This window comes from Lissotriton helveticus, chromosome 1_2, assembly GCF_964261635.1.
Source record: "Lissotriton helveticus chromosome 1_2, aLisHel1.1, whole genome shotgun sequence".
In the NCBI taxonomy this organism is placed as follows: domain Eukaryota; kingdom Metazoa; phylum Chordata; class Amphibia; order Caudata; family Salamandridae; genus Lissotriton; species Lissotriton helveticus.
Genome location: NC_136058.1, coordinates 297,501,220 through 297,526,317, shown reverse-complemented (window position 1 = coordinate 297,526,317; position 25,098 = coordinate 297,501,220). Strand labels below are relative to the sequence as shown.

The window sequence follows — 25,098 nt, the reverse complement described above, 5'->3', positions numbered from 1 at the left end:
TAATTCCAACATGTTTGATACCAAACATGACAGGGTTTATTCCAGTCAGTATAAAGTTAGCCATCGCATAATGACGCATGGCCACTCTATATATAGTAATGGCTGATTCACTTACAACCCGGCAGAATGGACTCCCAAGGTTGTAGGGGTGTCCTGCTCATGCAGGGGCACCCTCACACTTAGAACCAAGCACCCTGCCTTCAGGATTGAAAGGCCTGCCACAGAGGTGACTTATAGGTTGTAGGAGATATAGGGAATCCTATATCTTTCTTAAGTGATGCTAGCACCAGCTTACCCAGGTGGCAATGGTAGGCCCGTAGTCACAATTTGAGTGGTCTCTCATGGGTGGCATAATACATGCTGAGGCCCATGGGAGACACATTGTGTTGCTATGCCCTGGGTACCTCAGTACCATATACCAGGGACATAATGGTACACCAGTAGCCAATCTGGGATGTACCCAAGTACTCACCATAACCAATTCAGGGGAGAAAGCAGAGACTGGGGTCTGGATTAGCAGGATCCTAGTCAGAAACAGCATAGCACCAGACAAAACGTAGGGGTAACCATAAAAGCAGATCCTACTTTGCTACAATGTGATACAAAAAATATGGTTTCTTCTCAAGTGTGTGTGTGTGATGTACCTGTGGATAAAAAGTTTGTTCCTTTCCCTCTGGGTAGAGCAACCCCAAACACCCCAATATTGAAAATGCCCATGTCTGTTAACATCTCCTTAAGTGCTAGAGAGTCCACCATCTATTTTAAATGAGATTACTCGCTCACTAAACGAGTACCCGCCTTGTGGGCATCGTACCCCAACTATGTTTGTTACTGACTATATTGAGCTGGATGAGTGCTGGGGGCAACAAGTAAGGACCACATATTAGATAGACTGCAGACTACTGGACTAGAAGGTGCTGGGGCACAAATGAGAGGACCACCTGATGTCACATTATTCGCCCCCTTGAGTAAAGCTTCCAGTAAAGGTGTGGGTATGAGGGTATAAGATAGCTACCACACAATCCAATCGAGGGACATACAAACTCCCAGTACTAGCACACTCGAGGCCCTCGATGGGACTAGAGCGCAAGGCTAAGCACTGAGCATCCAATCCTGGAATCTTGCTGGGCTCAAAAGTAAACTCTCTTGCCCAGACTGTGGGCTTTTTGTGGACAGACAGGTTATTTGTATGTTCCAGGAAACCTGGACTAGGGAAGAATATCAGAGGGTAGGCTTTGCTACTTTCAATATCCCAGCCAGTTCAGGGGGAGGGGGGAGTAGACCATCAGGGGGTTTATCCATCTGGGGAGCCTCACACGTGGGCTTCAGAGCCGAGCAGCTGCCCACCCCTACAAGTGCCACCCAGTGTGTTGTACTCACCTTCCTCACAAAGATAAAAATTGTTCTTATCAACGTTTATTCCAGACCGGTTGCCATTAGCCAAGAATCTGTCACCATAGACCAACTGACTCTTAACATTTTCCCACAATTGACCCAGCCATATGGCAGATTATAGGGGGGCGATTTTAATTGTCAATTTGAACCCCTTATTGACCCAAGCAACACCATCCACAGTGAACAAGATCTCCAAAGGTTAATCAGTATTTTAATCCCATTCCTATTCATTTTATCTTGGTTTTATTGTTTCAATTTTAATTATTTATTTGCAATGAATTTTGGATCATGTTCTTTCAACAGATGAAATGTAGTGTACCACTCTACTGGATCCAGACCAGGTCCAACAAGAACCAAAAATGCACTTCATTACGGTCACTAGGCCTTTTAATGTACAGTTTTTATTTTTATTTATAGATGAACTAATTGTAAGAACACGTATTATCCATTATTCAAGTGTACATATTTCTTGTGTGTTTTTTTATGACAATGCACTTTTATGGTCCTCGAGACCGAAATAAAGGAATCGAATGGAATGGAATGGTATTTCTTCCTGATCTTTCCATGTCTTGATTCGAAATCTGATTGGCTGCGTTTTGAGGAAGGATCAATGTATGTATCCTGGATCCATGAGGGGCAAATCACTATAAGATCAGTCAATGTACGTCTCTAGCATACGTGGGTTGGATTTGATTTGGCACATGAATAAAGACTGCCCACTGCGATTGTAAATATGGGAAAGTGCTCTAGAGCTAACCGCATGGGCATGACCGGTCTGCTGAAAGAGCCTGATCTAAGGCACAACACAGAGCAGACTGGACCAGAAAGTTTATTGTTAGCAGCTGCCTTTTGAAGCGTTCCCAAAAGAATTGAACGGACTAAAAGTCTGAGATGCCAAAAGCTGGATGCAGAGGACACTTCCTTCACCCATGTGATCCGCTTGAGAATTATCTGACAAAACCATGGTCTTATCATAGCATATGACGAGTAACAGTTGCACAGCATCACTGCTCAGTGAGTTTTCCCTTTTTCGGTTTGGAGTGCTGAATTGTTTTACTTCTGTTGTGGGCTGAGGTCAGCTAAAGAGGTCTCAGGCACATATGCCTTGTAAAAATAAAGCATTTGTTTTTCCCAGTGATTGGCTTACTACTGTAGGTGGACGTTGAGTAACTTAGTGTCAGAGCCTCTGGCCAGCAATGGGTAATAACAAACTATTAACTAGACACTAGAAGGCGGCAGGACTGGGCGAAGCTCTGTCAGCAGCATCTAGAGCTGCATACTGACTTCAGCATTTAAAAAACACGTCAGACAACTTAGAACAATACACTGCAAAACAGCAATCCATTGCACACTCATCTGAAGCTGAAAGTGCTACCAGGTAGGATTTGTACTCTGGGTGCCTAGCAGTTTTTCCAGTTCTTAGATGAGCTCTGCGAGGGAGATTCAAGCCAGAGAGTGTAATAAAAACCAAACATCTTCTTGTCTGGCTCAGAAGCAAGCTCTTGCATTCCTGTTCTTCTGTTCCAGACTGGCTCTGAAGTTCCAGTGAGGGAACCATTCATTTTCAGATGCGATATCGTGGGCCTCATTTACGAGGCCCCTTGCGCCGACCGGAACGTCACTTTTTGTGATGTTCTGTGGCGCAGGATCCCGCTCCATAATTACGAGGCAGCCCTCAGCCACATTTTTGGCATAATGTTGTCTCGTAAATATGGTTCCCTTTAATGCAGTTTTCTGTATTAAAGGGGTGTGCATAGGATGTGCTTGGGGAGTTTCCAGCAACATCGATGACTGTTTGACACTGCCCCACATTTACGACAATTAAATCTGAGGAAGCCGAACACTTATGCAAGGTAAGGGTGGGCGTAGTTGGCAGTGTACCCCTACATGGAATTATTCGGAGTTAAACAAAAACTCTGTGAACTTCGCTCCACAACTCCTTTCCATCTCATCTCAATTAATAAAACCGAAACCTCACATTCCTTTGATAAAACAACAAGTAACTATCTTTACATGCAAAAATGCATACAGTCATCTCACAAAAGTGAAAATAAAAAAACAGCAAGCAGTGAGAGAGGTGATGATTTTGGGGTCCTCCTTAATCTAGAGAGAGAACCAAGCAGATGCCTTAAACAGAAAGAGATGAACGATTCGTTGGTGGTACCATCCTCCTAGGACCACATCAAGCACAAATACGGGCAAAAATACAATAACAACCAAAGGCCCTGCAAAGCATTATGGGACGAGATTCCAGAGTGCAGTGAATATTATAGTATCCAATATCAAAACATTCCTCAAGGGGCAGGCTCTCCCAGCTCAGCTGAGAGCTAATACTATAATATTCACTGCACTCTAGAATCTCGCCCTATAATGCTTTGCTTGGCCTTTGGTTGGCATTGTATTTTTGCCCATAACTTTGCTTGGGGTGGTCCTAGGAGGATGGGACCACCATTGAATCGTGCTTTTTGTGTTCAAGGCATCTGCTTGGTCCCCCCCTAGGTTAGAGGTGACCCCGAAATCATCACCTCTCTCAATACCTAATATTTTTCAAAGTTCACTTTTGTGAATTGGTTATGTGCTTTTTAGCATGTAAAGGTTAAGTTGTTCTATCAAAGGGTTGTGGGTGCAGTAGCATACTCCGCTAGGTCGCGGAGTCGGAAATCTTGCATGAATTCCGGGTTTTCAATGTAATGCGTAGTCCGCTAACGGAGCGGAGATCATTGCCTGTGGTTAATGCAAGGGAGATACAACGAGGAGAAATCTTTATTTCTCCTAATTTTTTAGGTCTCGCCTGGCGTTGCAGCGCTAAAGCGCTGTCGCCAGCGAGACTTATTGTCAGCGTCATGCCTCTCAAAGGAGACAGACCGGGGCACGCGCGGCGATTGGGGTCTGTGGACGCGCACGTACAGCCACGTGCACATCGCCTGTCCCGCTTTCGCAGGGTTCAAATGCTGAGGTGCCGCCCGCTCTCCAATCCTAGTTCATTTTACACATTACGAGTCCTTCCCACTCTCAGACAGCTCCCTGGATATTCCCATTCTTGGGATTTGTTTGACATTGACCCGGAAGCACTGGCGTTACGGACAAATGTTGTTTGTTAAAATATCAATAACGGACAACGATCATAAGACTGAATTCACCTTCGGTCCGTGTAAGTAGTGGACAAGTGCTCCGGACGCCTTGCGTGTTTGTTTAAAGAAACTTTAACAATATAGTTGTCGACATAACCCCTGTAATTAAAGTTATCAGCATTATTATATTGAACTATTGTCGGTTGTTCAACTCAGTAAAAGCAAATGCACTTCCCACTTCATTACATGGCATTTAAAATGCTGCATCTACAAATGAAGACAGGTGGTGAAGGTGATGGCAGGAAATATCCTTGCAAATAGTAGGGTCGGTGTCTACGGAACATTATGTGAGGTAAACTGGGCTGAGAGGAGCCCATTCACTTCATTTTATATGGAATTAGGGGTTTCATCGGTCGTCTTCTTTGTTGGTTTATTTATAAAGGGAAGCAAGTAAATTTGTATCTCTTTCCTTGAGAATTTATTGCATATGGCTATTCTTTTTTGTGCGTCTCCTAGACACTACCAGCAGAGGTCATTAACTTACCTGCGAGGCTGCTTACACTAAGCCAAAGTTCACTGGCATTTCACAACTATTTTCTGTAATGCTGTGACAAACTCAGTTGTATGCCTCTTCACTATAAATTGGTCTTTATTTCAAGATTGCCACGCATCCTTCTGACTCCACTTTTGCAATTTAACTTGCGTCTCTAATTTCCAGGTGCTTCTCTGGGTTGTTCTGGACTTCCCTGCCCTTTCGCTCTCAGTATCTAACTTCTCAGCTAAATCAACTGCTCCTCAGTACATTCTTTGTCTGAATCTTCTGGGTCTTTGAGTTGTGCATGCGCTCACACAGTGGCTTTTTTGCACCTTCATAGTCTTTGGGAGGATGTGTTGTTCGAGCTGTCACACAATCATTCTAAGGGGATAAAGTGGAAGTGTAAAGTCTTTTGTTACGAGCATGCCAACGGTATGCAGGGGATTCAGAGGTGTACTGCTTGGGTATGGCTCTGTCCCCTACAATAGCCTCTCAGATCAGTCAACCGCCTACGTCTCAACATATCAGAATTGTTACTGTTTCTGCCAATAGATCACACCCTGGTACAAGACTCACGTTCATTGTATGATATGACAGTTTTTTGCTAATGGATAGAATGGTACTTAAATTTAAACACCAGACTCGATGACCAAGCCAGAACCTTACAGTGTCATACAGGAATAATGAATAACCTAGGATTTATTAGCTCCTCCGACCTTGCCAAACATATGTTAGTTCCCTGTCTTGCACAAAGCGAAGGACTTATTGTTGGATTTAACCCATTTATTTGGCCATAAGAACCTTACCAAATGTGCGGATGGGTAACTCCTTATCTTACACAATAGGGAATTTTGCACTTCCTTCGCTCTCCTCAAACCATGGAGGATGATTGTTAATTTGTTATCCACCCTGCCTTTCCACAAACAGGTATTTCAGAGGTGATATGTGTTCTTTAACAGAAAAAACGTTGCTGAGTCAGCAGACCGCGACAGCGGTGCTGTATTTGCAATTTGGACCAATGCTGCCCTGCTGCTCCATTCTTCTCCCTCCTCATTTAGAGAGCGCAGAAGCCAGACAGGTTAGCCAGCTGACTCTTGGAGTTCAGGTCTAAGTCCTTTGGTACAAGTGGGAGCAGGTCCAGCCCTTTAGGTGTCCACACAGGTCAGAGACAGTAGGTCCAGTCCTCTTCTGTTCATCTACAGGTCCAGATGTGTGCTGATGAGCTATGGGTGAAGTGGCACTGTTGTAGGTGTCTGTAGCGGTGGGTGGGGGTGTCTCCTAGAAAATACCTAACTATTGGGCAAAAAGTTCTCGAGGAAATCCTTCCTACTTTAGCAGCACATCCTGTGTGCCTCACTGTAAACTATCCCACAGTGTACCATTCCTAGTAAAACCCAACATCACATAACCTATCTGCCCCTAGAAGAAATTGTTGACCCTCCCAGGGTTGTTTCAAGGGAAATGAACAGCCCCCCCATTAACCATACCCATCTGGTTCTGGAACCAGCTCCTCCTCCCACGCTCGTTCATGTTTCTTGCCCTGAACTGCGCCCTCAAGACATCTGTGGGTGTGGTAGACACTAGAAGATCAGAATTACTATTTTAACTCCAGTCCTAGAATATTTAGACAAAGAGCAACTTTCTCCAGAACATTCCAGGATGCCTATTTAGTATTCCAACTTCAGCCCCGGAATATTTTGGGGACAGTTATTCATTTCCCAAGTATTTTTAGGAATAGTTAAAAACTACTAATTCTGAATGGCAGAAAGTGCTACCCTGAGGGTGCAGCTCAGGGCAAAAATCTAGGAATACTCCCTCCCACTGGGATGGTGCAAGGATGCCTACCAACACTGCTCTGGGATTAAAAGGCCTATTTTCCTCAGGTCTCCTTTTACACAAACTGTGTTAGGGCAGGCCTCATCTGGGACCATTTCGAGATCATGAAGTTCATGAACCTTCCGAACTGCTCTTCCTTAGTTGAGAAGAGCCATATATCTTCCATTCAGGTCTTCCTTCAAAAATGCCCAAGCCGTTCTCTCTGATCCGAGAGCAGTTCTCAAACCCCATTAAGAGGAAAGCACTGACTGGGCAGCTGCTGGCAGGCTAATGCTAATTAGCCCACTGAAGGTTTAGGCAGGCAGAGTCTAGCTTTTGAAAAGTTACTTTTCCTATATGTTTATCAAAAATCCAGCTTCACTATTCAATTTGATGTTTAATGAATATTAAAAACAGTGCTTGGGACTTTTTGGTAGTTTATACCAAAGCACAGTTAGCAAAAATATGAATTTATTTGTACTTTAGCCTTTCTTATTAGATAAGCTGCAGCTTTTTACAGTGAAAATAGCCTTTGGGGGCATGTCATGAAGGAACATGCCAACATGAAATTCTTGCATGTGCCACTTAAAATACTAGGCATGCTACCATGTGGACTACACACTTGTGATTTGCTTAATATTTAAAAGTAGGATTCCTTCCTATCAAAAAAGATTATTATGACCGGTTTTCTTGCATGTTCAAAAGCTGCAACTGGCTATATGTGTAAGCCTGAAGCCATTCTTTTCCTTGTCAGCATAGCAGATGGCACGATAGGTGCTGCAGTCCACAGGTGATATTTAACTTTCTGTTACATTGGTGTATTTCCGTGCACCATATCCTATGACCTTACTGGGAAGTTAACTATGCCAATTTCACCATGTTTTAAGGGTCAGAGCACACACACTGGGGACTAGGCAGCAGTACCCTAATGTGTGGAGTTCTAAAACCAGCAATACTAGTTAGCAAAAAATGGGGGGAATCCCACAAAACAGGGGATTTTCTATCAGTGAGCTTTAGGTCAATTCCTTGCTCTTAATTGGATGGCTTCCCTTTCTATCTTATTTCCCTGCTTTTTAGGTCTCGCCTGGTGTTGCAGCGTGAAACCGCTGTCACCAGCGAGTCTTATTGTCAGCGTCATGCCTCTCAAGGGAGACAGACAGGGGCACGCGCTGCGATTGGGGTCTGTGGACGCGCACGTACAGCCACGTGCACATCGCCTGTCCCGCTTTCGCAGGCAATACAGCATGGAGTTTCACTTTCACGCGTACAGCCACGTGCACATCTCCTGTCCGTTTCACTTTCGCGCGCGTACAGCGGCGTTCAAGTGGGATAACATGAGATGTGTACGCGCACGGCGTGATCACACCACCTGCTCGCTCGCTCCCTGCCGCCCCTTGTTTTAGCTGTAATTGTAACTGTGCGCTCACCACCCCTGTCGGTATAACAATTTAGCCAATTAAGTTCTCCATCAGCTTTGCCCGCTCCTGAATGCCACCGATGTACAGCACTGTCACTCATCCAAACGGGAGCCACATCTACTACCCACTCCTAAAATCACACAACCCCCACGATTTTGAGTTTGGAGGATTGTGACAGAACCATGCCCTTACCAATGGGAGCCCAAGGCTTGATGGGGTCCATGTCTTCTGCAAACAGTCTGTCCCAACCTCTGCGTCCGAGTACCCCATCTTCAACGCTGCAAGGCCACACTGCGGCAAATTTCGCGAGAAAAGCGGCTGGGAGTCTAGTTCTTGGATTCAACTAAAGGACGAGTAAGGGTGAAGGTGAAGGTTAATAAAGAGGCCATCTTGAAAGGGAGCTAACCTGTTTGTGTTCAACGTTATTAAAACCAACACACGTCACCTGAGCGCGGTTTGGCTTAAAGCTCACGGCTTGAACGCATTTGCTTTTTTTGCCATAATAAAATAGTACGTTTGATTTAAAATATTTCAATAATTAAAAATTGTGATAAGTAATTTTTTTTTTTTTTTTTTGCAGATCATGTTCAAAAAAAATATATTTTTTTAATCTTGTTAAAAAGGATAACCTCTGGGGCGTGGCTTGCCGGGCGATGATGGCGGTCGCAGCGTTGTAGAGCTCCCGCCTGCCCTGACATAATCCTACCATTTATCCTGACCCCCGAGCCCGCTACCTGCCCTACCTGAGTGGCGATTGTCCCTGGCAGCATCTGGACCTGTCCGGTGAGGCGCGCTGTCCCCCCGGCTGCTCTGGTGAGCCGACATCGGATGTGGAGTGGTGCGGCCTGGGGCCGGCAGGCGGAGCCGGGACCTCAATTTTCGCGGCATCGGCTGGCGGCCGCTGGTCGGACCGGTGGGAAGCCTTCCTGATTGGTGCCTGCGACACCGGAGGTGAAAGGAGCTGCGGCGGTGACCAGTGGAGCGGACTCCCACGCCGGGGTGGCCTCTGGAAGCTCCGGTACCACTGCGGCCTATGCTGACCCCGAGAAGCCGGGGCCTCGATTTTGGAGACGCTGAGCTGACCCGCGCCTGGGAGGTGGTGAGTCGGCGCTGGGTGCCCCTGGGGTTGGTGGACCGAGCTCTTGCCACAGGACGCCATTCGTCGTGAGGAGGGGGTGCCACGGGAGACCCCCCGTGACTGCGGCCCATCTGCATTGTGGGTTGGCCCCCCTTTTGGTGGCGTGGGTCCGGAGGTACAATTCCCTTGCCTGGGACTGAGGCTGCCTGGTTCCCGGGGACGTGACGGAGGGCTCCCCGGACTGCCTTTGCTGTGACGACTGGGGGACCTGGCCCCCGGGGACGCCGGAGTGGTGCTGTGCTCTGCTGGGCCTCTGGACGCCGGGACCTTGAGGTTGGCGGTCCCCGCCTGGCGCGACCGTCTTTGGCTCTCTGTCGGGGGAGCCGACGCTGTGGTCAGTGGCGCGTGGGGTCGAGGGCCCCTCTGCGACTGGACTTTTACGGATCCTGCGGCTGTGCTGGCTGGGCAGTGGATCGGTGGCAGGCAGTGTCCAGTGCAACCTATGCCCGCCAGCCTGGGGATCGCGCCTGCTGCCCAGGAGTGGACTGTGGCCTGATCCGACTGCGACACGCGGAGAACTGTGAGTGCCCCCCGATTTGGTGTGTCCACCTGCGGTGTGCAGCTAAGCCCCCGAGTGCATTCTACGTCTACTTTACTGCGGGTGCGGAGGGGTTCGCCCGACTTCCCCTGATCATGACAAGAGGTGGGGGCGGCGCTGGACCCAACAAGCAAGGTCCAATCGACAAGTTTACCGGACCCAGCGGGGGGTCAGGAGCCTCGGGTGGCGGCCAGAACGCGGGACCTGACAACGCGGCCCTGATGGCGGCCATCACGCAATCCAGGGACTCACTGGACGCCAAGATCGGGGCCGTTGGGGCTGATGTCATGCTTCTGCGCCAGGACCTTCGAAACGCGGTTGCTCGCATCACGGAGGCTGAAACCAGGATCACGGGAGTGGAAGATGATGTTGGTGCCCTAAAGAAGAAAGTGGCGGAGATGGACAAGATTCAGAGGGGTCTGGCACTCCGAGTTGAGGATGCAGAAGGGCGAGCGCGCAGGAATAATCTACGCTTCATTGGCTTTCCGGAGGATTGCGAGAAGGGGCCCATAGATGCGTTCTTGACGCGTTGGCTAGAAGGTTGGCTCCCCCCAGATGTCCTCTCGAGCTGTTTTGTGATCGAACGGGCCCACAGAGCCCTGATGCAGAAACCGCCTGTGGGAGAACGACCGCGCCCAATCATCGCAAAAATCCTCAACTTTCACGATAGGGATACCATACTTCGAGAAGCAAGGGCCACGGACGCGTTGCTGTTCGATAATCATAAGATCATGATTTTCCCGGACTATACCAGACAAGTGCAGCAGCAGCGTCGCTCCTTCCAAGATGCGAAAGCCAAGCTCCGGGGTTTGAAGATTCCTTATTCACTGCTCTACCCGGCCCGTCTACGCGTCGTTTTCCAGTCCAAGACTCACTTTTTCGATACTCCAGAGGCAGTGTATGGTTGGACGGATGAGACTATCCGGCTCCGGCCGAACGCCCAACCGGGCCTGAACCCAGGGCCATCACGTGGATCGTCGCAGGAGAGGAGTGACTCCTCCACTAGGGGTAAAAGACGCGGGAAATCTCGGTCACGGAGACGCTCCCATTCCGGGGGCGCCCCGCGGGATGGTGTACAGTCCGACACTGATCAGTCCGGGAAAGGGCTTTGATGATCAAGAGACCTCCATTTCCTAAGTCAGTTCTCTTTTCATCAGTGGACTATCCGAGAAGCCCGGAGCAACTGCCGCGATGGCCGAGGAACTAACGCCAGGGGTGGTGAGACCCAGACATTGGTTTGTCTCAGGTGGGGCGCTGTTGGTGAGGCCTGATTGCCTCGCCCTGACCGTGTTACAGGTCACTAGTGGTTCATTGGGGCTCGGGGTGTTGACATATGGGCAGCCTTGTCCTCTCACGTTGGGAGGCGGCCCCGAAGGGTAGTTCCCGTTAGTTTGGGGGGTGTAGTGGGATCCATTGGTATGGGTGGTTTTGGGCACTCTGTTTTGGGCCCGAAGCTCCCCATGCCGCGACAGGTACTTCAAGGTTTCATGAGGTATAGGGGTGGGGGGAGGCGGAGTGTTGGGTGTTGGGTGGTTTGTGGGGTTGTGTCAGTTGGGGGATCTGGGGGGGCTGGGGGGGTGTTGGATGGGATGCACGTGATTTTGGCTACAGTGATTTGCATGCTACAGGGTGCCTGGGCTGGGTCCTGGGGCTTTCTGAGACTTTTTCGTCAGGACAATGGCTGATCCCGCACAATTGACACCTACTAGTGGATCTATGAGAATTTTAAGCTGGAATGTGAGGGGGATGTTGGACAAAATTAAGCGTGGGGCAGTGTTGCGCTGGGGCAAGAGAGACTCAGCTGATGTCATGCTATTGCAGGAGACACATATGTTGGGAACAAAGGTGCTAAGCTTACAGCGCTTTGGCTACACTCAAGTGTTTCATGCGGGATTTTCTAGAGGTTCGAGAGGGGTGGCCATCCTTATACACAGGAGACTGTCCTATACCCACGAGCGTCATTGGCTGGATCCCCAGGGTCGATATGTCTTTGTCAAAGGGGTGATAGGCGCGGAGCCGGTGGTGTTTGGCTGTGTGTATGCCCCTCCTCCTCTACAATGGTCCCTGGCTGAGCGCCTCTTTGCGTTGTGGGCTGAGATTCCGGACTCTTTGGCTGTGATAGGTGGTGACTGGAACGATGTGGTAGATGTGTGCCTGGATCGGCGAAGGCTGCAGGAAACTGCGGTGGCCACCTCCCCTACTCGCTTGAAGGCGATGGTTGATGGGCTGGGCTGGGTGGATGTCTGGAGGCATTTGCATGCCAGGTCGCGTGAGTACACATATGTCTCTGCTGTGCATGGCTCCTTCTCCCGACTAGACTGTGTGTTTGTGCCGGGGGCCTTTCTTGACAGAGTGAAGCAGGCCGTGATTCAGCCTCGTGGGCTGTCGGACCACTCCCCAGTCGTAGTACAGATCACGCTGCACAGGTCGCCCCAGCCGTTTCGGTGGCGGATGTCCTCGTGGCATCTCCAGCAACCAGACTATACTACTCACATGCGCGGAGCGATTGCCCACTACTGGCACGAGAACCTGACTGAGGAGATTGATGGGGTGATGGTCTGGGAGGCCATGAAGCCCACGTTGCGAGGCGTCGACATAGCTTGGTGTGCTGCAGCCCGTCGACGTCGTCGTGAGGCTATAGTGGCGGCGTCAGATAGAGTAGGGGTGTTGGAAGCTCGGTGTCGGACTGACGGTAATGGAGTAGCTCTCAGGCTGCTCCTGCAAGCGCAGCAATCTTACGCCTCAGTTTTACTTGACGAGGCGCGACTGGCCTGGCTGGCTACGAGGAGCAGGGTCTACCAATGGGGCGACAAATCTTGCACCATGCTCCATAGATTGTGCCAACAAACACTGCAGCCGGTTACTGTGCCGGGCCTCGTGGACGAAGACGGGTTGGCCATGACGGATCCGCTGCCATTGCGGCGAGCTTCGCTCGCTATTATGCGATACAATATGCCCCTCGGGACAGTCTCCCGCCGGAGGCTATTGACAAGTTCATCGCTGACCTTCCCCCTCGCGCGATTACAGACGAAGCCAAGACCGCCCTTGATCTCCCCTTGACGGCGGAGGAACTAGGCGATGCATTGGGTCAACTCAACACTGGCAAGGTGCCCGGACCGAGCGGATTTCCCAGCAAATTTTATAAGAAATTCCACTTGCAGCTGGGGCCGCATTATAGGCGGGCACTAGAGGCAGCGCGGGAATGTGGTAGCCTGCCGATTGACTGGCGTCAGGCCGAAATTGTGGTTTTTCAGAAACCAGGCAGACCACCCGACAGACACGAGTCATATCGTCCCATATCCTTGATCAACTTTGAGGCCAAATTGTTGGCCAAGGCGTTGGCGAACCGCCTCCTCCCGTATATGGCGGACTTAGTCCACCCGGATCAAGCGGGCTTTATGCCCGGTAGGGCGACGCGTCACAATATCAGGCGCGCGCAGGTGGCCGTCGATGCGATGGGAGCGACGGGAGAACAAGCGGCGCTTCTACTAGCGGACATCGATAGGGCATTCGATTCAGTCAGTTGGACTTATCTCTTCGCTCTTTTGCCGCGGCTCAACCTCGGTCCAATTTTTGTCTCGTATGTCCGGCTTCTATACACAGACATCACCGCCTCGGTGCGTGTTTCGGGGGCTGTGTCGGAGAAGTTCCCAGTTGCCAGGGGGACTCGCCAGGGGTGCCCCCTCTCCCCGTACCTTTTTGCCTTGGTCATGGAACCATTGGCCGCGTGGGTGCGCATTGATGCACAACTTCGGGGCTTTGTGTGGGGATCTGGACTCTCGGACAGGATTGCGTTATACGCAGACGATGTCCTCTTCTTTCTGACAGACCTTCACCGTTCTGGCCCGCGGATCCTAGACATAATGCGTATTTTTGGTGAAGTGTCGGGACTCTTCCTTAACCCGCGTAAATCGACTTTATGGGTGCTGGGCGGGAGATCGGAGGTGTTCCCCTGGGCCTCGGCCTTGCAAGTCGCGGTTGGTGGTCTAAAATACCTGGGAGTTTTCCTGTCTGAATCTGCCGCGGTTGCATGGGAGCGCAATGTGTTGCCGGTGTGGGACAGAGTTCAGTCGGACGTCAAGACCTGGTCTCGCATGCCCCTTAACATCTATGGCAGGTCGGCGATTTTTAAGATGGTCGCCCTCCCTAGACTCCTTTACCAGCTTCAGAACTTCCCATATAGGGTTGACCCACAATGGTTCCGTCGCGTGAATTCGGTACTGGGACGTTTCCTGTGGGCAGGGGGTGCCTCCAGAGTGGCACTGCGGACTTGTTTCCTGTCCACGTACTGTGGTGGTCTCGCTACATCAGACATACTATCCTACTACCAAGCCTCTCATCTGCTGGTTCTGAATGAGTGGTGGTACGGTGGGCGTGATGACCCGGCATACGCCCTGGAACGCTTTCTTATGGGGGATGCCACGCTCCACACGCTGTTATACTCGGCCAGCCGGCGGCGGAAGCTGCCGCAGGCTACTCAGGTGGTTTTCATGCTTTGGAGACAGGTGCTACGTCGTATGGGCTGGTGGGGTCGCCTAACAGCGGAAACGCCACTCTGGAACAATGGCCGGCTCCCTGCACTTGCCTCACTGTCGGGGTTTAGTGGATGGGACTCTATTGGGATCTCGACGCTAGGCCATGTCCTTACTGGGACTACTCTTAAAACCTTTCAAGCCCTTAGCGCCGAATTCGACATGCCCAAGACCCAATTTTTTAAATACTTACAACTGCGTCACGCTCTCGCGCCGAGTCTAGTGGGGTTAGACCAACTCCCAGAATTTAGCCCCGTTGAAGCCAAGCTCTTCATGGGGGATCTGGGGGATAAAAAAGTCTCCAAAATTTATCAAACCTTAATTACTCACTGCTCCTCTTCCCTCTTGTCGTTGAAGGCCTCCTGGGAAGTAGATGTTGGCCCCTTGGATGAGGATGATTGGAGGGAGGCACTGGAGTCCCCCCGTGGGGCAGCCATCGCTGTGAGACTCCGATTTATACAGTTCAAGTACCTGCATCGGGCCTATTACACCAGAGAGAGACTGTGGAAGGCTGGCCTCATTGCCACCCCTGTATGCCTGCGTTGTGGGACGAAGAGCGGTACGCTGCTGCATACTGTGTGGTCGTGTGTGGGTCTGACTCGATTCTGGAGTGGGGTTTGGTCTTGCTTGTCAGAGGTGCTGCAATGGGACCTTCCTCGCACGCCCAGACTAGGTCTTTTACATATCATGGATCAAGTAGGGGGTAACATCTATAAGCGTCACCTCCTTCTGTTGGGCCTGACGGTCGCCAAACGGGATTTGGCAAAGGCGTGGAAGAGTGACTGCGCCCCCCCACTCAGCGCATGGAGGGCGGGACTAGATTTTCTTATGGGACTGGAATTGCCTGTGTTTGAGGCCAGGGGCTGCCCCCGCAAACATTACAAGATCTGGAAGCAGTGGGCAGAATACAGAGACTTGCCATTGGATCCTCCCGTTGACCTGGATGATGGACTGCCTACCGGCAGTGACCTCGGGGCCTAGGTGGCTCCAGGACGCCTATTGTGCTTTACACTATATGCTGCAGCTGATGGTGATCACGTGCACTGGGTTAGGGTGGGATAAGGGGTGGGTAGTCGGGGGGTTTGTTGGGGTTGTTGGCTGGGGGCGGGACGGTGGGTGGGGGGTTAGTTGAATGTCTAGGCTGTTCATGCATTCTATTATGTGTTTTCCACTGGCAGTGTCCTCCTGGCTATGGAGTACTGTATGTATGATTTGCCTGAAACCCTTAATAAACACAGTTGTGAAAAAGAAAAAAAAAGGATAACCTCTGGTGTTATTATGACACTGAAAATCATTCATGCTTTTTTTTGTTTTGATATTTACGGTGCAGAGCGTCAAACAATTTTAAGCGTTTTGAGATTATTTCTAGCCTGGCTCTGCCTGTGCAGCAGCGGAGCGCCCTGCCCATGCGCACCGCCTTTGTTGGTCTGGTGTACTCCAGTTCCTGCTCTGGTATCACTGTAAGCCAGCAGCCTAATCGGTATCTGATCCGTAACCAATATGCTCTTTCATCTACTTTAGTATCCTATAAGATTTGCCACTTACTGTTTGTTTTTTAACCTCATTAAAGTCACTTCCGGTAATTCCAAAATGCTCAAAGGTACCCTATTTCCTGTGATGTCACTGGGGGTCAAACGGCACATTGTGTCACGTCTTCTACCTCTTAAATTTTGCTGAATCAATGTCCACTTGTCCACTGTTTACGCGTTGTGTTCTACTGACCCGTGATTCACCCAATAAACAACAAGCATTTGCGAGAGTTTAACCTATAGGCATTGTAAATATCAATGCCTTTTATTTATGTTTTAAAAAACCAACACATAAATAAAAGGCATTGCCCCTTACAATGCCAATAGCTCAAACTCTAACAACTGCGAGACCTATTGCATTGCAAATGCTTGTTCTTTTTCTATGTGTGCTGCATTCAGTAGCACACATAGAAAGAGGAAAAAGCCTCTTGTGATTATTTTAGTGCAGGAAGGTTTTCCTTCCTGCACAAAAAATCATCCTGCACGGTAGGCACCCTTGCACCATGGTGCAAAGGTGCCCAAGTTGGCGCACCGCAGGCCATTGTGCGCCAGCGCAGGGGAAAAGGAGAGGAATGCTATGTACCAGAGATACGAAGCAAACACAAGGAGATGATGAAGGGAGTGCTGAAACTTTTCAGACACTCACCCGCAGTCACAGCTCTTGGTTTAATCCATCAACGTTCTTTAGCTCACTTCATCACCCCAGTTCGGACCCAGCCATATGCAAATCAGTCTTGACCCTGCTCCTCATGGGAACAGAACAGTCCGAACTAACAAGAAGGGATCTTCTATGGACCGGAAACAAGCATCCTGGGACCGGTTTCGGGGTAACACCTCTCATCAGTCAGTCACGCATGAATCCAGTGGTAAAGTGAGCAAGGGGCCCACGTCTGGGCATCCCATTCCAACTTAGCAGGTCCCAGGATGCTTGTTTCCGGTCCAGGGAAAACCTGGCTTGGCAGTTCGGGCTAGACTGTTCTCATGAGGAACAGGGTCAAGACTCATTTGCATCACTCGGTTTGAACTGGGGTGGGGAAGTAAGCTAAAGAACGATGATGGATTCAACCCAGATCTGCGACTGGGGGTGAGTGTCTAAAATGTTTCAGCACTAAGTCCATCATCTCCTTAAGTTATCTGATAGATACGGCGCATTCCCGTCCTTTTCTTTCGCCGTAGAGCAGTGCAGCAGGCCAATGACTATGTATTGTTTTAAACATAGAAAATCACTGAAATTCACCAGTTATACGTATCTCAAGTAAGAGAACTATGACTCACGCCCACGCCATTCACTGCTAATTACCCCATATATTATATACCACTTGTGACATCATCTATGCCATCATTGATAATATCACTACAACATTTCCAATTAAATTATTGATGAGAAAAATGTACATTCAAACACAGAATTCATGAGTGTAGGTATTGGGGACCAATAGCATATTGCATAACAATAATAAAAATTTCTATCTCAAGAGAGATGGGCGTTTTAACAAATGTTAACCATCCTAATTTATAGTCAAGAACACTGAAGAAATTAAACTAAACCAAAGAAGCGTCTCCAACCATACAGATAAAAAATTGTAAATAATTAATACAAAGGGAAAGTGAGGTTACCCCCTACAGGGCAGCGCTTTGTAGGAAGCAAAATGGACATCAAAGTACAAAAAAAGCTTATTTGGCACACTGTCATCTTAAAATCAAGTGTGAACTTTCCTTGGCAAAATAAACCTGGGAAGATCAAAAAGACACAAATAAACTTCTTTAAACACGGTGGCATGTGAACTATGTCACCATTACAAAATTGAAGATGAGGATGTGCTGTACCGTTTTTTGACCTGCTACTATGTATATGGTTTGATATAATTTCTATATTTATTTACTAAATAATAAAATAGTGAATGGGATTTTTGAAAATGTTGTTTACAAAATAATATTTCTAACTAAATTAATATGTTTTAATTATCTAAACATTTGGTAAGCATTGACGAGTTAATGTGCAGTACCGTTTCATTTTATAAGTTCTAGGTTAATAATCAAGTTAAATTAATTTAAAAAAATTATTATACAATAAAATTGTTTTTCTTTTTTAACAAACTTTATAACTTTTCCCTATACTCTACCATAGAGAGATCTCCGCCCTGTTGGTGGATATCTCCTACCCAGTGGTGGTGATGTCCGCCTACATGTGAAATTTGCAAGTATTAGCGTTACACTCATAAATTAAATCTTAGATGTCGCCACGCCCTGATTTCAGGATAGGGAGACATGTAAGCCTGCACTTTGTGCAAATCTACACTTCGAAATTGGTGGATAGCAAAAAAGAGTAGATTTACACTGAAGTGCAAGAGTAAATCTACCCGTGTAAGTTTAGCTTTGTGAATAGGGTCCTAGATATGTAGTGCTGGTGACTGTCCAACATTTGTTTACAAGGGAAATGGGGAAGAGCTGCAGTACAGAAGGTGTCCTACACATTTTTTTTTTTTTTAAAGCGCACAATCACCCGTAAGGGTCTCTAGGCGCTGGGGGGCCGTCGGGAAGATTAAGCGAGCTATTGCCCAGAGTCACATGGTGCTGGGCTAACCTGCCGCCGGAGCCGGGGATCGAACCGTGGTCCCCAGATTCCAGCGTCAGTCGCCCTGGCCGCGGCGCCACACCTCTTCCACTACACATTGGGGTTTTCTAAATATATGTATCTTTAGTAATGCTAATCAAGTGAAGCAGCTCTAAACTATCTGAGCACTGGACCCGAAACATTAACTACAGCATTATCTAAGGAAGGTTAAAAGTCGGTCCGCCCTGTGCGCGTGAATGAGCTTTCACTGGGTTACTCCTACTGTAAATGTTAACTGTGAAAGAACTTTGTCCTACGGGTCATTGTGTATCTGTTCTGGGAGTGACTAACACTTGAACTGCTAGTGTCTCTGAAGTTCTACGCAAACAAAATGATGGACGGAATACTGAATAAATCATGCATTTATCCCCAGTCAAGAGATCTGGGTTAAATCCATAGTTCTTTTGCTCACCATGCCACCCCAGTTTAGGGCAAATCAGTCTTGACCCTGCTCCTCGTGGGAACAGTTCAGCCCCAATTACCCACCAAGACTTCCATGGACGGGAAACAAGCATCCTGGGACCGGTTTTGGGGCATTACCCCACATCAGCCAGGCTAGCTTGAATACAGTGGCACAGTGAGTAAGGGACTCACGTTTGGGCGTACCCATCCCCTTAGGGCAAAAAGTGCCACACAAACAAATGATGGCCGGAATGCTGAATAAATCATACATTCACCCCCTATCAAGAAGTGTGCACTGTGTCACAGTGCAGGTGCTTCTGTTATTGTGGAGGAAGCGGTCCTGACAGATGTGACTTCAGCTGCACAAGTTATGGGTGACAGAATCTTATGCCTCTGTGTGTCTTTCTGCGCCTGCTCTACGAATCTATGGGATGTGCAATTGAACAGCAATGCTGTTGGACAAGTTGTGTCTGCTCTGTGTAACACAGATTTATGCAGCTGTTGGACGCATTGCGACTGCTTTTTTATAACCCAGATGTATGCACAGCTGTTGGACACTTTGTGCCTGCTCGGTGTAAAATGGATGCGTGCCCAGTTGTTGGACACGTTGTACTGCTCTGTGTAACATAGATGTGTGCAAAGCTGTTGGATACTTTGTGCCTGCTCGGTGTAGCACGGATGTATGCACAGCTGTTGGACACTTTATGCCTGTTCAGTGTAAAATGGCTGTGGGAAAGCTGTTGGACACGTTCTAACCGCTCTGCGTCACATGGATGTGTGCAAAGCTGCTGTACACGTTTTAACTGCTCTGTGTAACATGGATGTGTGCACAGCTGTTGGACAAGTTATAGCTGCTCTGTGTAACATGAATGTGTGTGCAGCTCTTGGACATGTTCTTCCTGCTGTATGTAACAGGGATATGCGCACAGCTGTTGGACATGTTGCGCCTGGTGTATTAACAGGGATGGGCACACAGTTGTTGGGCACGTTGTGCCTACTCTGTGTAATGCATGTGTGCACAGCTGTTCGACACGTTGTACCTGCTCTTTGTAACAGGGATGTATGCACAGTTGTTGTGTGCACAGCTGCTTGACATGCTGTTCCTGCTGTGTTTAACATAGATGTGTGCACACCGATGGACATGTTGTGCCTGCTGCAGTAACAGAGATGTGCGCACAGCTGTTGAACACATTATTCCTTCTCTGTGCGACAAGGATGTGTGCACAGTTGTTGTGTGCACAGCTGTTGGACACGTTGTTCCTGTTCTGTGTAACAGGGTTGTGTGAACAGATGTTGTGTGCACTACTGCTGGGCATGCTGTACCTGCTCCGTGCAATAGGGGATGTGTGCACAGCTGTTGAATGCACTGTTGCTGGGCATGTTGTGTAACAGTGATGTGGGCACAGCTGTTGCACACGTTGTACCTGCTCCATGTAACAGGGATGTGGGCACAGCTGTTGCACACGTTGTACCTGCTCCATGTAACAGGGATGTGGGCACAGCTGTTGCACACGTTGTACCTGCTCCATGTAACAGGGATGTGGGCACAGCTGTTGCACACGTTGTACCTGCTCCATGTAACAGGAATGTAGGCACAGCTGTTGGACATGGTCAGCTTGATATACAAATAGGGATGTGTGCACAATGCGCCTGCTCTGTGTAACGGATGCACACACAGGTGTTCGACATGCTGTACCTGCTCTATGTAACAGGGATGTGTGCAAAGCTCTTGGACATGTACCTGCGTTTGCACATGTTGTACTCGGTCTGTGTAACCGGTACATGTGCACCGATATTGCTCAGGTTGTACATGGTCTGTGTAACCGGTACATGGGCACTGATGTTGCTCATGTTGTACATGGTCTGTGTAACTCGTATGTGCACTGTTCTTGTCCATGTTGTACGTTTTGTGTGTAACTGGTATATGTGCACTGCTGCTGGTGTTGTACTTGCTCTGGGCAAGGGGAAAGTGTACACTGCTTTTTCTAGTGTTGCATTTGTTGTGGGTGCCACAGAATCGGTCCTGCTTGGCGTGACCCATCACGTACCTGGTAAGCGGATCCGAAGGCAGCCAGCCCCAAAGGGTTCTAAGTGGACTTGGGGGAGGGGGGTATAAAAAAAGGTGTGGCCTATGTAATTAAGGGTGTGGCTTAATATGCAAAGTAAACATATGCGCTTCCCATAGTGTCCTGCTCGACCCATAGTGTGCTGGTCGACTGATATTTTCCTGCTTCTCTGAGCTTTCTGTTATTGCATCCAGATATATAACACAAAAACTGACATCTATCTAAAACAAGCTAGGACTATTGACTTTGTAAGATAAATGAGCAACAACAATGTTTTTCTTGTAATATTGAAAATGCTTCAAATATGAAATTATGAGACTGTGAATTACACATTTCTGGGGTCTACGGAGGGGGTAGTGGATCACTTGCCTTCACGCCACATTCCTCTGAACTCTGTGTTAGACACTCCTGCACTTTTTCTCTTCACATCTTCCTGAAATCCTCCTTCTGCCTATCTCGCCCCTCATCTCGTTCCTCTTCAGCACTTTTCACTCTCCCTTGTGTGTACTTATTCGCATCTCCTTCACTACCCCAACACACAAGGCACCCATTCACTTGTACACCTTGTCAATATTTTGACCACTGTTCATCTCCTTCACATACATTTGTATTGAATCACGATTTCACTGCATTACACTGTGCGATCTGCAGAGAGGCCAAGGATTGGATGAACATGAATTCTTGAAAATCTTTTTAACCGACAGAGTCACTGTGAGAATTTCACACGGCCTTCAACCTCAACTTCAGAGAACTCAATTGTGGCCCGTTATAAACAACTGGATGGGCCGGGGACTCAGGTCAAAGTAGGTACTTGAGTAATATGTTAAGTAATATAAACAAGAACTAAATCGCTGACTTAGATTACCTTAACATGTGTTACATTCACTGTTCAGAAATCGATCAGTATTTTTTTTTTACTGTTGCGTTAAGAACATTATTATTAGAGCCAGTTTCATTGTTATCTTTTCATTATTACCAGGGCTGAGACAAGAGGGACCTGACCCACTTGTAAAGCCCTAGGTCCACAATCTGGCACCTTTGGTAAACAAGTCTACATTGGCAGCGCACCCTTGTGTGTTTCCACGCCTCGCCACATACACCACCTTCACCCACTCACTGTGAAGAGCAGGCCTTAGGATCCGACAGTAATCTGAGGTGTACCTTGTTCAGCTTGACCCAGAGCCCATAGCTGTTGTAGTATTCCTCCCCAGTGGCCCGGATGCACCCTCCTCTCTTCACCTCGATGCTCCCCCGGGACAGCTTCTTCTGGCTCTGCTTGCCGTCGGATGGGGACGCAAAGACCGGCAGGAAGGTGCCCCTGCTCGCCGAGGCAGAGGAGGGCGAGGAGGAGTCCTTGCAGATCTTGTACTGCACCTCGGAGGGCACATAGCACAGAGCCTCGGGCAGGGGCTGCCCACCTCGGAAGCAGGCGATGCAGTCCAGGAGGAAGCGGATCCTGCCCAGCAGCAGGTGCGGGGAGTCCTGCTCCACCATCAGGAAGCGCCTAGGGTCCTTCCCGGGCGAGGCTTCGAGGCGCCTTGGACTGCAGCACTAAGGGTGTGGCTCGGATAGCTGTCAGTCCCTGAGGTCTGGGGGCCTCCGGCAGACTCCTTCGGTGCCCCGGGGCCCTCGCGGATCCCTGCAGTCCTGGGAGTACCCGGGTCAGCCTCCCCACCGCTGCCGCAGGGGCGATGGAAGCGCTGGCACGGCCCGGGTCAGTCCAGGCGAGGAGTCTGTCTGTCTGTCTGTCTGTCTGTCTGCCGGCACCGCCCTGCGCCCCCCGGCCCCTTCGCCAGTCTGCGGGTGCCTCGAGCGACCGGTAACTCCGCGAGCGCACTCCAACTGCCAGAACTTCCTGGTCATGGAAACAGACGTAGGACTGTCCCGGCCCAGACAGAAGGTGCAGGAGCGCGCGGCAGGGATGCTCCTCGCCCTGCCTGCAGCATCAACATGGACTATTGAGAGGCAGGTCTGGCACAACAAAAACAAAGTACACAAATGAGCTCCAGGAAAAGGGAATATTGTTAGGAAACAGTGCTATGTGTAACATGAAGTTAAAGGGGGGATATGTGCATGGAGTCGTCGAACTTGGATGCAAATTTACTAAGTTTTCATGCAAAGCAGAGCACAAAGTGCTGTGCTGCATTGTATAAATGAGAGAGCAGAACAGCGCCATAAACTACTAAGATCGAGCACTATTTTCTTGCTTTACTTAAGGCAACTTTCCGAGGCAAATCATGATTTCTGTTGGAAAGTAAACCCAACAACACTTTGCACTGGGTTTGTGTCACAAAAGTAAAGAAAAACTGGTGAGCATTGTTACTAAAATATCTGGACCCTAGAATACCTTGTCGGTGTAGTGTCGCACATTCATGACGCTGTCAGAAGTGTGATGCACTTGTTTTACGTTGTACACAATAGCTCAGACTTATGAAATAATGCTATCTCAAGGTTTGGTAGTTTATAGGAGAAACAATTATTCAGCAAATTCAGTCTAACTCCTAATCACAAGCCTGGGTCTCAACTGTCTACCCTGGAATCTGGAACCCAGCAGTGTTCCCGATTCCAGGCATGACACAGCGATACCACACATTCCCCTTCGTAAAGAATAATAAAGAAACAATTTAAACTGAAAATGACAGAACAAGAATTGATATACAAAGTATTTTTTTGATTACAGAGTTTGAAAACAAAAGCATCAATAACAAGAAATTACATGGTACGATGAACAAATCAGATTATCTATAAAGATGATAATCCTTAAACCGCACAGGAGTGAGACATTTCCTCTGCGTTCGTTGAACAGTATTAGAGTCAGGAGTACAGGAGAACTTATTTTCAAGGACACAGTGCAGAGATGTCGAACCAGAGAACTTTCTCCAATTACTGGCACTGTTGGAGGATCCCGAGTTGGATGGCATGCTACACTCTGAGGCTGTTCTCTTAGGCCACAACCACTTGGGAATCTTTACCACTTTGGACATATTCCACACGTTGCCATCTGAAAGTTCAACAACTTGTCGACCAACAAAGGATCTGAATATCGTGACTCCCCAGACCTGACTAATCTGCTCTTCTTAACACGCACCCAATCATTGACACTGAACAGTGAAGAATTGGCATGCAAGGAATAATCATTATCAATAGTCTTTTTTGAATCAAGCATCCTCATCCAAGGTTGACTTATGTTGGAGACACTCCTCCTCCCCCTCATCTTCTCAAAAGGTGAGAGATCACCCATGCTTCTTGGCGTATTTCTGTAACACCACAGAATTTCACTAATGGTTTGCTTACAATCATTACCATTACGTAAGGCTAATTGGAGACCCTCTTTAAACACCCTGATCCACCTCTCTACAATACCATTACTGTTGGGATAATAAACTGACACACGTTTGTGTCTTATGCCATGACGCACTAAAAACTCCTTCATCTCCTGAGAGACAAATTGTACACCATTGTCTGTTGTAATGGATTCAGGGAAACTTTCTCTTTCGAATACTTCATTCAAAAACCTGATCACCACACCAGACGTTATACTAGAAACCATTTTTACCTCAGGCCATTGAGACAATTGATCGACCAAGATAATCGCATACATCATGCTCTTGTTGAATGACATGGGACCCGCAATGTCTAAGGATACACTTTCCCAAACCCGTGAAGGTCTAGAAACGGGAAGACGTTCATACGTGACATGCTTTTGAGACTTATCACTTAAACAGCAATCCACACAATCCCTGACGTACCTTTCTATACACTTGTCCATCCCTGGCCACCAGAACTCACTCCTGATCCTCCTTTTCATAGATGTCATACCCGGGTGACCCTCATGAGCCATCTCTAAAATTTTAGACTGCAATTCGCCAGGCACCACCAGTTGTAAACCTCTAAATAATAACCCCTCAACCACAGATAGTTCTTGGGCAACATGAAAGAACGGTTGAATGCCATCAGACAACAAGTCTTTACGTGGCCACTGAGTTTTCACAAAATTACATATCTCATTAAAAACAGGATCGCCACTACATGCCAATTTCCATGT

General features: G+C 48.4%; 1 protein-coding gene across 2 annotated transcripts in view; it reads right to left on the bottom strand.

The window, feature by feature from the left end:
- Positions 1-22,922, bottom strand: part of LOC144801703 (E3 ubiquitin-protein ligase HECTD3-like) — a 507,926-nt gene extending 485,004 nt beyond the window's left edge. The window contains exon 1 of one of the 2 annotated variants that reach the window (XM_078671764.1): positions 22,215-22,922. In XM_078671764.1, the coding sequence (XP_078527890.1) occupies positions 22,215-22,547 (333 nt within the window). In that variant the 5' untranslated portion in view covers positions 22,548-22,922. The remainder of the gene's footprint in view (positions 1-22,214) is intronic. The other variant, XM_078671765.1, reaches the window with a different exon arrangement.
- Positions 22,923-25,098: the final 2,176 nt, after the last annotated feature.